The 13,397-nt window shown below is 39.4% G+C and overlaps 7 protein-coding genes across 7 annotated transcripts; 4 read left to right on the top strand and 3 right to left on the bottom strand.

The window, feature by feature from the left end:
• Positions 1-185: 185 nt before the first annotated feature.
• Positions 186-1,403, top strand: LYS1 (saccharopine dehydrogenase (NAD+, L-lysine-forming); the record flags this gene model as incomplete). The annotated part of the gene is made up of 1 exon (XM_056228816.1): positions 186-1,403. One exon carries the CDS (start codon positions 186-188, stop codon positions 1,401-1,403), a length of 1,218 nt encoding a protein of 405 aa, XP_056088500.1.
• Positions 1,404-1,574: 171 nt separating this feature from the next.
• Positions 1,575-4,928, bottom strand: MGA2 (Mga2p; the record flags this gene model as incomplete). The annotated part of the gene is made up of 1 exon (XM_056228815.1): positions 1,575-4,928. The coding sequence occupies one exon, from the start codon at positions 4,926-4,928 to the stop codon at positions 1,575-1,577; it is 3,354 nt and encodes a 1,117-aa protein (XP_056088499.1).
• Positions 4,929-5,464: 536 nt separating this feature from the next.
• On the top strand, positions 5,465-6,052 carry DAL3 (ureidoglycolate hydrolase; the record flags this gene model as incomplete). Its single annotated transcript, XM_056228813.1, has 1 exon — positions 5,465-6,052. The coding sequence occupies one exon, from the start codon at positions 5,465-5,467 to the stop codon at positions 6,050-6,052; it is 588 nt and encodes a 195-aa protein (XP_056088498.1).
• A 336-nt stretch (positions 6,053-6,388) lies between these two features.
• On the top strand, positions 6,389-8,053 carry DAL7 (malate synthase DAL7; the record flags this gene model as incomplete). Its single annotated transcript, XM_056228812.1, has 1 exon — positions 6,389-8,053. One exon carries the CDS (start codon positions 6,389-6,391, stop codon positions 8,051-8,053), a length of 1,665 nt encoding a protein of 554 aa, XP_056088497.1.
• A 267-nt stretch (positions 8,054-8,320) lies between these two features.
• On the top strand, positions 8,321-9,067 carry DCG1 (Dcg1p; the record flags this gene model as incomplete). The annotated part of the gene is made up of 1 exon (XM_056228811.1): positions 8,321-9,067. One exon carries the CDS (start codon positions 8,321-8,323, stop codon positions 9,065-9,067), a length of 747 nt encoding a protein of 248 aa, XP_056088496.1.
• Positions 9,068-9,251: 184 nt separating this feature from the next.
• DAL2 (allantoicase) lies at positions 9,252-10,283 on the bottom strand (the record flags this gene model as incomplete). The annotated part of the gene is made up of 1 exon (XM_056228810.1): positions 9,252-10,283. The coding sequence occupies one exon, from the start codon at positions 10,281-10,283 to the stop codon at positions 9,252-9,254; it is 1,032 nt and encodes a 343-aa protein (XP_056088495.1).
• Positions 10,284-10,732: 449 nt separating this feature from the next.
• On the bottom strand, positions 10,733-12,643 carry DAL4 (allantoin permease; the record flags this gene model as incomplete). The annotated part of the gene is made up of 1 exon (XM_056228809.1): positions 10,733-12,643. One exon carries the CDS (start codon positions 12,641-12,643, stop codon positions 10,733-10,735), a length of 1,911 nt encoding a protein of 636 aa, XP_056088494.1.
• Between the last annotated feature and the right edge of the window lie 754 nt (positions 12,644-13,397).

Below are 13,397 nucleotides of genomic sequence, written 5' to 3'. Positions count from 1 at the left end.
TACTGTTACATACTAATCGATGAGTCAAGAGGACGCTTATACATTTATATATTTCGCATTTTTGTCATTATTTTTCCAGCGGAATATGGAATTCCGCTCCCAGCTGTAAAATTCCTCCGCGATTTCAGCGACAAAGAGTCATAAAGTGACACTCGAGAAACCACCATGAAATATATAAAAAGCGCATGTTCCATGGTCACAATAGGCATTCACTACGTTACATCAGGAGAAGAAAAGAACGAGAAACCTTCTTTTCACACACCCCCTCCCCCCTGCGAAATATGCCTGCCGTCACTTTACATCTAAGAGCTGAAACTAAGCCTCTAGAGGCCCGTGCTGCCTTAACACCCACTACAGTCAAGAAGCTGATTGCTAAGGACTTCAAAATATACGTGGAAGACAGTACTCAATCAACTTTCAATATCAACGAATACCGTAAAGCAGGTGCCATTATAGTGCCTGCCGGCTCATGGAAAACCGCCCCACGTGACAGAATCATCATAGGTTTGAAGGAAATGCCTGAAACCGACACTTTCCCCCTAGTCCACGAACATATTCAGTTTGCTCACTGTTACAAAGACCAGGCTGGATGGCAAGATGTTCTTACCAGGTTCATCAAGGGTCACGGTACTTTATACGATCTAGAATTTTTAGAAAATGACCAAGGTAGAAGAGTTGCTGCCTTTGGATTCTACGCTGGGTTCGCTGGTGCAGCACTTGGTGTAAGAGACTGGGCATTCAAGCAAACACATTCTGACGACGAAGATTTGCCCGCAGTGTCACCATACCCCAATGAAAAGGCGTTGGTCAAAGATGTCACCAGGGACTATAAAGAGGCCTTAGCCACGGGTGCCAGAAAACCAACTGTCTTGATCATCGGTGCTTTAGGAAGATGTGGCTCTGGTGCCATTGATCTCTTGCACAAAATCGGTGTTACCGACTGCAATATATTAAAATGGGATATGAAAGAAACCTCCCGTGGTGGTCCCTTCGAAGAGATTCCACAAGCTGATATTTTCATCAACTGTATATACCTGTCAAAACCAATTGCACCTTTCACCACCATGCAGGAACTAAATAACCCTAACAGAAGACTAAGGACTGTAGTAGACGTATCAGCCGACACCACCAACCCTCACAACCCTATCCCAATATACACAGTGGCTACCGTATTCAACAAACCTACTGTGCTGGTACCCACCACCGTCGGACCTAAGTTATCTGTCATCTCTATCGACCATTTGCCTTCTTTATTGCCAAGAGAAGCTTCGGAATTTTTCTCTCATGACCTTCTGCCATCTCTAGAGCTACTACCTCAAAGAAAGACCGCTCCTGTTTGGGTTAGAGCTAAGCAACTATTCGATAGACATTGTGCTCGTGTCAGAAGATCTTCAAGACTATAGGTTACATAAAAAATATATAAGGTTTTGTTAAGAAAATTCCGTTTACAGGCGACATTTTTACGTTTTAAACTTTTCCTTCTCTTTTTTTTAGTTGCACTTCGTTCTTGTGAGTATGTCATCTTTTCATTACAATGTACATATACGTATATATACATACTTAAAAAAGTAAGGTTAACTTACTATTAGATCGTTCAACATTCTTGTTGTCTGCAGGTTCGATAGTTTCGACCTAAATGCGGTTTTCATTCTCTCATTTCCCAACAAAAACTTTGCTAATGCAATTCTCAAGTATTCCGAGATCAATTCACTTATATGATTGATGGAACTATCTTCATTGCCAAACTTATACATGATGAACCATGTTAAAAGCATCAATGTCAAGGGGATCCAAAAAAATATTAACATCTTATCATTTTGGAAGTTTTGTTTGTTTTGGAAAAATCTATTGAACTGTTTCTTCAAGAACTCTTCTTCTTCCTCGTAATCTTCTTCTTCTGAGTTCTCAGAGTTCTCAATGTTGGATGATGACTGCTCTATAATAGTGCCTTGATTTACGGCTTTTAATTTATCGTCTTTTCCCCAAGACAGTGGGAATAGATCCTCATATTTCGGTAAATCATCATTAATACGATGTAAAACTCTATTCCAGAGAGAGGTGCTGCCATTTTCCTCATCGATCTCATTGGTGTTAGTCCCGATATCAAGAGGCTTCCTTTCCTCTGTTTTGCGTGCAACCCCTAGTAGTTCAACTTCGTCGTTAGTAAACAAATTTTCATCACCGTCCTCCTCAAAATCACTTTGATCGTATTCAGAATAACTTGAATTCTCGAATAATTGTAACGTAGGATGTTGAATTTCCATGCGAGTAGGATTTATCATGCTTTGATTTTCGAATAAGTTTTCATTCAAAGATTCATTATCTAACAGACTTGAATTGAAACTGGTTTGTGAGTATTTCCTGCTGATTGAACAATTACTGTCTGTTTCCATACTATCGGCAAATTGTGTTCCATTCTCGAATACTTCAAATAATGACAATACTTCATTGATGTAAGCATCATTATGGACAAGTTTGTGATTATCTCTCTTTTCTTCTTTCTTCCTGCTTTCCTTTGACCGCATGTGGTTTGCTATGAATACTTCCTTTGCGGTTAGTCCATTATGCGCCCTCAGCAAATAATTGACTTTACAATTTAGTAGCATTTTAATAATTTTAGGGTCACCGCTTATGCATGCAAAATGTAATGGAGTTAACCCAAATGAATCGATATCATTAACACGTGCACCCTTTTTAATCAATGTAAATACCAGGTTCGAATAATTTTTCAAGCATGCGAGATGTAATAAAGTTCTTCCTAAGGAATCACATATGGAAATGTTGGAATTGATGTTTAACGATTTGATAACTTTTTGTATCAAGACTTCATCGGAGTAAAGAACACTTGTGTTTATATTCGCAACATTTTGATTCGGTGATGGTCCTGTGCTCTTTGAGCAGCCATTACTATTTGCACCACTATCAGGAGAATCGTTGCCAACAATTCTCTTGGCGATATTTCTTGCATCTTCTAATTTACCATTCATCTTTAACCCAACAATTTGCAAAGCTAATTCAATCAGTTGTCTATCCGTATCGTCAACGTAAGTGAATATGGCTTTTTTGTTATCATTAATTTCAATTTCCTGAGGAAGATTATCGACATTGTTTTCATTACTTGTGTCCGTAATAGAGACAAACACTTGACCTGCATAGGCTGCGGGAGGAAGATAGGTGACGATTGTAGTCTCACTCCAGCATTGTGTGGAAAGGGCAAGGTTGGCACCAAATTTGACAGAAAGGCCATCTTTGAAGTTGCAGCCTAATAAAGTAACTTCAATACCACCATTTATTGGGCCTTGTGAAGGTATAACGCGATTAATTGATGGCAATGTGTTGTTGTTGTTATTGTTATTTTTCATTGAAAAATCTTGCATTGCATGTAAAGATGGATTCATGGTATTGTTTGCAGGGCTGAATGAATTTGAGAAGGAATGCTTAAACAGAGGTTTGCCGATGTCATTTTCCAAATTGTTGCGCGCTCTCTTCCGTTGATTCAATTGACTTTGTTGCTCGATATTGGTTAAGGAGATGGTACGAACTGGATTGTCGTTGTCGCGATTATGATAGTTAAATGACTCTGAGCCCTCTTCACTCATAGATGTTGGTGATGGGATATGCTGGTTAGGTAAAGAAAGATTTAGTGATAAGTTATTATTCTGTAGTAGGTCCGATTGTTGAGGGATGGAATATTGGAATGGTACGTTTTTGTCTTTCAATGGAACATTATTCACTTGACCGTCATTATCGTATGGGTTATGTTGATAAGTGTACTGAAATGGCACGTTTTCATCTCTGCTCAATTGGTTATTATCCGTTGAATAATATTCTGTCGTAGATTCCTCTTCTGTTAATTGCCTTCTAGAGGCAGTGGTAGTGTTATTGAATTTATTGATGTCCATGTTTGCGGGCTTTCTATCTGTAATCATGATGGGCGTTGTGGTGAATTTACCCAATAACCCATTTCGCCAATCGGTTATGGTGAACAATATAACAAACCCATTGTTTGCCTTATGGTGTCTACAGTAACAAACTAATCTGGTAGTTAATTCGAACTCCTTTACATTATCGAAGGTTTTCATTATGGGGAACACCTGCTTGTTATTAAAGACAACCAACCTTCTGTTGATGTTATTACACCATAGTAGATTGTCCGCGATACCTGATTTTCTTCTAGCGGCTCTTCTTTGTTCTCTCTTAACACATTTAGTACAAACATTTGTCGTTCTGTTGCTCACGGCACAAAGAACAAATGCATTTATATAAAGCAGGTTCTTCCTGAAGTCATGCGAAAACTGGTCAATATTTTTCTTCAAGTAAAATTTCTCCCTTGAAATGGAATCGCTAGGTAAGTAAACCATATTTTGGCTCAGCGGAGTCTCCGATGTAATTTTCACTTTCAATTTGAGTTGATTTTCCACTCTGGATACCTGCGGCAACCCTGAAACCTCCATTTCCAAAGGCAGTTCGGCCGCACCCACCTTAAGGTAGTCTAAAGGATTGATATAAACAGACCGAATCGCCTCTTTTCTACCAAACACAACCTCATCATGAGTAGGCTTGCCCGAATCCCTTTCCTCGAAAGCCTTTTCTTCGTGTTCGTCCTCTTCCTCTTCCTTAAACCCATTCTCACCTTCCATCTCTTCCTCTATGGGAGTGGACACGTTTTGGTTAGCATGAGTGTTATTACTGATTCCTTCAAAAGACAACAAATTGGGCGAGTCAGCGCCGTCTGTCTTGATAAAATTTTGGAAATTAGCAGCCTCATCGATATTAATATGCGCCATGCTATCGTCATGGTACATGGGAGACCCATTCAGTAGAAAATCGTCCAAGAGCTGTGATTCCATTACGCTGTTGCCATGCAATTGAGATATGTGAGGGTCGCTTCCAGGTGTTTCTGTTAAAAACTCGCTGTTCTGCTGCATGACGAATTGTTCTATCCGCCAAAAGGTCCTTCAATAAGTGCCTTTAAATGCACAATAAAGGGGGAAACAGGATCTGGTGTTACGAGCCCCAAGAGCACCTGTTGATCAACCGCCGTTGTCCTTTTAAAGGCTTTCGGCGGCAGTATTTTCTGGTTTAGAACTCACCCATTTGAAAATGTTGAGTTTTTTATCTTTCTCCACGAAAATAAAAAGAAATGTGCTGCTTTTAGGGTTTATTGGAAGCCCTTATTGGTTTTTAGATTCATGTTTTATTAAGTGATAATTTCTGTTGCACACCTATTCTAATTATGAATTAAACCTAGGTCTTTTTTTGGCGTGAAGCTGCGTGAAATAGAGTGATGACAGATAAGATAAGATGGATCTGGCAAATAGATGGATAGATTGGATAGATAAAAAGGTGACATGTGGGCTGTTCATGTGTATATACATATATAGGTCAGCAAGAGAATGCAATCGGTGTTGATCCTTATCTTGGTAGAAATACTTGGTAGAAACGGAAAATTTGCGTGGCAAAGATGATGACATTGATTGCAGAGCCGTTGACGATAGAAACCTTCAGGGAATACGGGTCGATAATCTCACCAGATGAAGAGATTTCTAGACTTCACAGCCTCAGGAAGGATGCGAACCAGGGGACAGCAATCAAGTTACTTCAAGTGAGTTCGGTGGAGAACGGGTCGAGTAGTAAGGTTCCTAATTGGAACTTGTTTCGTTGCTTTCCACAATCGCACCTGAAGAGAGCATTTCTTCAAGAATCCCCTCAAGGGGTTCCTCATAAGATTAAAGTCCTTGAAAAGCACCCGTGTAGTTCTCAGACGTTTGTACCCATGGGGAGAGCGTCCACCGAAGTAGCATACTTGGTAGTAGTGGCTAAAGAAATCGCAAATAAACCGGACCTGTCTACGTTAAGAGCTTTTACGTGTTTAGGCGGACAGGCTGTCACCTATGGCCTGGGCATCTGGCATGCACCCATGATAGTGCTTGGTGAGCAGGAGCATTTAGATTTTGCCGTCTTGATTTACGAAAGTCTGGATCCGGAGAGGCCCGAGCGGGATTGTGTGGAAGAACACTACGGCGACAGTGGCATTTGCATTACCGTCTAATCTGTTATTGTAGCTTAAGTAAATAGATGAATTTGTCTGTATCAGTAATTTCATTGCTTCACGATAATCGACATGGAACATTTTGCTGAAAGGTGCGGTGCGGCAGAATATTGCGGATTTTGGAAAATTGCGTTGGCCTTCCTTATCACATAGACTGAACAGCATTGGCTTTGGCTTATCTTGGACGAGGGACCTCGTGGAAAAATGGCACCTACAATGGATTTATCAGCCATGGCTGACGCAATAAATATAAAACGGGGCCATTATTCTCCATTTGATATAACACCATGTGTAACTAACTGGTGAACAGCTCATTACTGCAAAGAACACAGAACAATGGTGAAGATAAGTTTAGATAACACTGCGCTGTATGCAGACGTTGACACAACTGCTCGATTCGAGCCCTCTAGAACTACTGTGGCTGATATTTTGACTAAAGACGCCTTGGAATTTATCGTTTTGCTACATAGGACTTTCAACTCAAGGCGTAAACAGCTTTTAGCTAATAGAAGCGATCTACAGTCTAGGATAGATTCTGGCGACTATCGACTTGATTTCTTACCGGAAACCGAACAAATCAGAAACGATCCGACTTGGCAGGGAGCTATCCCTGCCCCTGGTTTGATCAACAGATCCAGTGAGATCACAGGCCCACCATTGAGGAATATGTTGGTGAACGCATTGAACGCAGAAGTGACGACGTACATGACTGATTTCGAAGATTCTTCATCTCCAACTTGGGAAAACATGATATATGGTCAAGTTAATCTTTACGATGCTATCAGAAATCAAATCGACTTCAAGACCTCAAGAAAGGAGTACAAATTGAAGGATGACATTTCAAAATTGCCTACTTTGATCGTTAGACCTCGAGGCTGGCACATGGTGGAGAAGCATCTTTATGTAGATAATGAGCCAATCAGTGCATCCGTTTTTGATTTTGGTTTATACTTTTATCATAACGCTAAAGAGTTGGTCAAGATTGGTAAGGGCCCTTACTTTTACTTACCAAAGATGGAACACCACATGGAGGTTAAACTATGGAATGACATATTTTGCGTTGCCCAAGATTTTATCGGAATGGCCCGCGGCACTATTAGAGCGACTGTGCTGATTGAAACCTTACCAGCAGCTTTCCAAATGGAGGAGATTATATATCAAATAAGACAACATTCCAGTGGTTTGAATTGTGGTCGCTGGGATTACATATTTTCAACGATCAAGAAATTACGGAATTTGCCCGAACACGTTTTGCCTAATAGAGATCTAGTGACTATGACTTCACCCTTTATGAATGCTTACGTTAAAAAATTGATCAACACATGTCACCGTAGAGGCGTCCATGCGATGGGTGGCATGGCTGCACAAATTCCTATCAAGGACGATCCAAAGGCCAATGAGATTGCTATGAACAAGGTTCGTACTGATAAGATCAGAGAAATGAAAAATGGGCATGACGGTTCATGGGTGGCACACCCTGCATTGGCTCCAATCTGTAATGAAGTCTTTAGCAATATGGGTACAGCAAACCAAATATACTTTATTCCAGATGTAAACGTCGCCTCATCAGATTTATTAAATACGAGTATTCAAGACGCACAGGTTACAATTGACGGAATTAGAGTAAATTTAGATATTGGTTTGCAATATATGGAAGCTTGGTTGAGGGGATCTGGTTGTGTCCCCATTAATCACCTGATGGAAGACGCGGCTACCGCAGAAGTATCGCGTTGTCAATTGTACCAATGGGTTAAACACGGTGTCACCCTAAGCGATACTGGTGAAAAGGTGACTCCAGAGCTGACCGCCAAAATATTAGATGAGGAAACTAGAAAATTAGCTTCAACAAGTCCCTTAGGTGAGGGGAACAAGTTCTCATTGGCAGCTAAGTATTTTCTTCCTGAGGTCACGGGTAAAATTTTCAGCGATTTCTTGACCACTCTACTATATGATGAAATTATTGAGCCAAATGCCAAGCCAATCGATTTAAGTAAATTATAGAGCTCTTGTTTATTATTAGCTAAAAAACTTGAATGTATATTGTCTGACGAAGCCTTCAAATAAACTAAAACGATGTTGTAGCATATAATCCAATCAAATGAAGGCTGATAAGTGGTGTCTGATAAGATAGGAGAAGCCAAAGCCAGGTTAGGATAAAAAAATCTGAAACAGTAACATATATAAATGAAATAAATACCTTCCTTTTCAATCGTGTTAGGAAAAAAAATATGAAAGGAGACAAAAATAAGCTAAGTAAAACATTCAACGATGGGAGCAAGAATCCTTGTTGTTAATCCCAATAGTTCTAATTCAATGACCGTTTCTCTGCAGGAAACCATTGAGAAGACTTTTTTGGGAAAAGCATATGAAATCAGTTATTTTACAGGGCCGAGTACCTCACCACCACAGATTGATGGTCATGAAACAAGTATTCAAAGTATGGAAGCCTGTTATCCCCTTTTAGTTGATGACGAAGAATCAGTTTATTTCTTTCAGAAATTTGATGGGATACTGATTGCCTGTTTTTCTGATCATCCTTTGGTGACAAGATTAAAGGGTGTAGCTGCCAAAAAAAAATCCAGAGTTTCGGTGATTGGTTTGTTAGATAGTAGTGTCCAGTATTGCAATTTGATTGGAAAGAATTTTTCCATCATTACTTCCAACAAAGAATGGATTTCAATATTGAATAACTCTGTGAAATCAAAATTCTTGACTAGAAACACTATTGATAAAAATCTATGGAAAGGTACTGTATCAACTGATTTACAGGTCCTCGACTTGCATAGTCCGGATAATTTTCAGCAAATCGCAGATATTATATGCGATAAAAATATTAGAAATCTTGATTCAGAAATCGTAATATTAGGTTGTGCAGGGTTTTCGGGATTACAAAATAAACTTGCAAAAAAATTCGAGGAAGATGGCGTGTTGTTTCTGGACACCATTGAGATTGGTTTAGAGATTTTAATGACTATGATAAAGTTTATCAAATCACAAAAATATATAGAAACATAATTGTTTTTTTTTTAAATGTAGATTTTAATTTTTAGTTATCCAGTCCTTCCATTTAGTAAGCTAAATGTAGTAAGTGGAAAAAAAACATACAGTCATGAAAGTAATTCTTTTGAACGTTCGTCTGTAACTTTACTTCTAAAATAGCGGGGATAAATAATTTCAAAATATACATATTAGATAATACTTAGTACCCCCAAACTCTTATTCTTTTCACTCCCCCATCTGGAATAATCTTTAGTTTGATATGGGAAATCCTTATATTCTTACATATTTCATACATATGTTCTTTATCAGGCCCTGTTTTTGATTTTCCAACAAGCTCCACCCATGCTGTCCCATTAACGTTGCCACTCGATTCTGGCTCCCTTAAACAACCTTCCACGATAATAAACTGTGGAAAGTTTCCCCTATAATGTGCTGTATCGACAATGATTTTGTCAATGAAGGAGGATTCCCTGCCCAATTGTATTGTTGCCCAATCAATATGTCCTGACTGTCTTGATCTTTTGGTTTCCCAGCCGTCAGACATGTCATGGCCTCGCCCTGGCAGTAGCAAATTATCAGCTGAACCAAAATGTTGATCCGAACACTCTAAGGCAACAGCACCATTGCAAACATAAGCTAAGTCAATTACATGACTCTCAGGTTTGACTTCTGGAGGAGCGACCCTCCCGTATAGCCTAAATCTGGCGATTCCACCATCGGGGTACATTTTCAATTTGATGTGGGTGAACTTTTGCTCGGTAAGGCCGCTACTTCTGATAAAAAAATGTTTTTGTGAAGGACCACACTCAAATTTCTCAACAACTTCGACCCAACGTTGATCGTCCTCCACTATATTACCTTCTTCACCCCCATCATGGAGTGCTTCGATAGAAACGAATGGTGCTTGATTACCGTTGAAGAATGCGGTGTCAACTTCCCCACCGATAATTTGAGCGGCAGCAACCCCCATCTTGATGATAACCCAGTCGTATTCCATTTCATTATGTCTTCGTGTCTCCCAACCATCGTACCATGCACCGGAGTGCACAAATCTGGTAGGATCCCTTATTGGAACGGTTGGTTTAATTAGATTTTCGGCAGAGGCAAACCATTCGTCTGAAAAGGAAACCACTTGACCACCTAGCTTGGACCCTATAACATCTACCGCTTTGTGTTTTGAGGTAATTATGAATTTAAATTCTGATTCTTCCGCTAAACCAAAAAACTTCATTCTTAAGTAGGGAATTAATTAGTTGAAGACGATCAATGATTAGTTGCAGCTTCTCATTACTAGACAGGATCATCGTAAAATGCATTGCCATTATTTTATAGGATTTGTATTCAGAGATGTGTCTCTTTCGTGAAGAGTTTTTTCCAGCGGAGAATTTCTATAGGGTTTCCTTTCTTTCTTCTTATCTTATCGCTAATTCGAATCATAGATAAGATGTCGGAAACATCCGAAGTTCTGATAGGTTCAAGCCAGCGCAAGTTTGGTAGTTTGAAGATAATTTGGCAAGTTGGTAGCATCTTATTCTCACCGGAGTGTATAATGCTGTTGTGGAAGATATTAGCAATTCTGTTTGAGAAAAATACATAAAAAATACAAAAAAGAATATTAAGGATTTTCGAGAAAAAGATTATCAATTCTGCTCACCACTGTGGATACACCGAGGTTTTTACTCAATAAACTATCTTTTCGTCGCTAATATCATAAATACTGATCGTATCATCGCATAGATCTTCTCTACGTAGCTCGTTCTTCCAATCTTGTTCGAAGTCCTCGACATAAGCCCATCTTTGAAACCAACCCTTCTCTGTGAGAAAATTAGTGACTGGAATACCAGGAACTGGGAAAAAGTAACATAATGTGGTGTAAATTACTGCACTAATAAAAAACCCCACTGGATAACCCAAATAATAAATTTTCATTGCACCGTCTGACACTGTTATTTTTGGAGCGCCAACATCACCTATAAAACCAGGTAAATTTGGTGCTATACCGCAAATGTACGCAACAAGAGCCCTCCAATTGACACCAAATTTATTTCCAAACATGTAGAAAGAGCCTTTCTGCGCGAGGAATAAATGTGTTAATTTTATATACCCTCTTCTGACTATGAAATAATCTGCGCAAATGACACCAGCAATACTAGAAAGGAAAATCGCATAAGCACCTAGGGCACTGGTGAACTTACTCGAACTGGCCATCAGGTTCCATGGACAGATACATAGAGCCATTCCGACACAGAATAAGGAACCTCTTCTAATATTAATATACCTTGGAAATAAAGCTGTCATATCCGCACCACATGCTAACGAATTAGCCGAAATATTTGTACCCAATTGAGCTAAGGCAAACACGAAGGAAATCAAAAAGACACCTGCCCTAGTACCTCTTGTGTAGGTTGTTTCCAAAAATTGACCAAGGACATCCAAGGGTGACCAATAGTTGACTCCATATAAGTGATAACCGGCCGCGGTAACGATGATACCAATTAAACAAGTAATAGCAAAGAATAATGGGATGGCAACCATTTGCGGCCACAGAGATGCTTGAGGATTTTTGGCAAATCTACCAAAATCAGGAGCGTTGATAATCAAAGCAGCAAAATTGGCAATGCAGGCCATTAAGGATCTAACGAATATCCACGAAAATTCAGAACCATGAGGTGAGTAATCGTTTAGTGTTCCCAGTTCAATTTTTCCGTGTGACTTCTTTAAAGCCCAAATTAAAAACCCAAAAGCTGCAAAGGGAATTAAAGCTGCTTTCACTGTGAACAAATGCCTAATTTTATGAGGAGCCACCAGAACAAATGGTATGCTGATCACCCAAAATATGAAGAAACACATGAATTCGAAAGTAGTACTATTTGGAGAACCAAAATGATTTGGAATTCTATCTTCTAAATGCTTGCCAAAAATAGATTTTAGCATCAGTGCCACAGGAGTAGCGCCTAACCACGCTTGCACTGCATACCACACAATAGCCATCACGACACGATTTATGATTGGCCACATGGAGAAGAAGATACCAAACGAGGCTCTTACAGTAATGGGAAAGGACAAATGGTAGGCGGAACCAAATCTTGAATTCAGGACAACGAAGATACCGGCAAAAGTATAACCGATCCAAACTGTTAGCCAACATTGCCACCAGTTCAGACCCATTTGCAGACCCGTACCAGCGATTTGCCATGTGTTGATATTGAAACAATCTGCCAGCCAGAAATATAAATAATTGAACCAAGACCAACACCTTCTCTCTTCTTCAACCGGTTTCAAGTCTCTGTTATATAAAAAGGAATTCTTCAGCGAAACGTTCAATGTTGTCTTGTCCAAGACAATAAAATCATAGTAAATTTTGCTCCAAATGGATTTTGTGTCGGGCAAAGGATCGACCTCACTCTCCTCTATCGAAGAATTGTCGACATAAACGTTTGTATTAATGTTTTTATTCTTGTTAAATTTCCCATTTTCGACATCTATAATATCGTTCTTTTTAGTATCTGTATACGACACAATAGATGTAGAAGGCTGAACCCCCTTTCTAGAAGCGTTACTGAAAATAGCACTCAAAGCGTCGCTTGCCATCTTTGTTTTTATTGATGCTATATATTGATGCTACATATTACAACTTGAAAAATAAGCTTAAACTTCGAAAGGTGAAATGAAAGGTGATTTGTGTCTTACAGTTACTAATCATTGTCCAGTTATTTATACTTTCTTTCCCTCATTTTTCTACAAGTTCTTCTATTCTCAACGCTAGCACATCGCATATCATCTTGATTACAACTTAGTTTTTCTGATAGTCCACGATTCTTTACCTCTCTGTGCTAATCATTGGACACAATCTGCCAAAGGAAACTTATCGGCGGTGACAGTAAAGCGATTAATCTAACCTATTATTAATCTTCTTCATCCCCCAGAGGAGGAGACGTCCCAGATCTTCAATTTCACATAAGTATTCCTTATCATGGCAACTCGATTAGAGGCGCCATTTTGTATGCGGCAGCAAGCAGAGATTGCCGGAAAAACTGCGGGCGCAGTTTCCCTGACGGAAACTTTTCATAGATAAGAAAAAGAATAGCGATAAGATAGCCTCGAGCCATATTGGTCCAGGAAGTTACAGGAAGGCTAAGAAGCGCATGTTTTAATTATATTGTCTTTTACTCCGAGATATGGAATAAATGCGGAAGTGTTGATGGTGAACTGATGGAACTCTATCAGGAGAAAGCGGGTTCAAAATTGCGGTGCCTAATCATCTATATAGAGGAGCATATCTCATCGAAAGGGATGATGATGAGCTAGCGCAAAAGTAATAAATGGTATCTTGGCATTGTTGGTG

This window comes from Saccharomyces kudriavzevii, assembly GCF_947243775.1.
Source record: "Saccharomyces kudriavzevii IFO 1802 strain IFO1802 genome assembly, chromosome: 9".
Taxonomy (NCBI): Eukaryota; Fungi; Ascomycota; class Saccharomycetes; order Saccharomycetales; family Saccharomycetaceae; genus Saccharomyces; species Saccharomyces kudriavzevii.
Note: the sequence above shows the minus strand (reverse complement) of the source record. Positions and strands in the feature narration are given on the sequence as shown.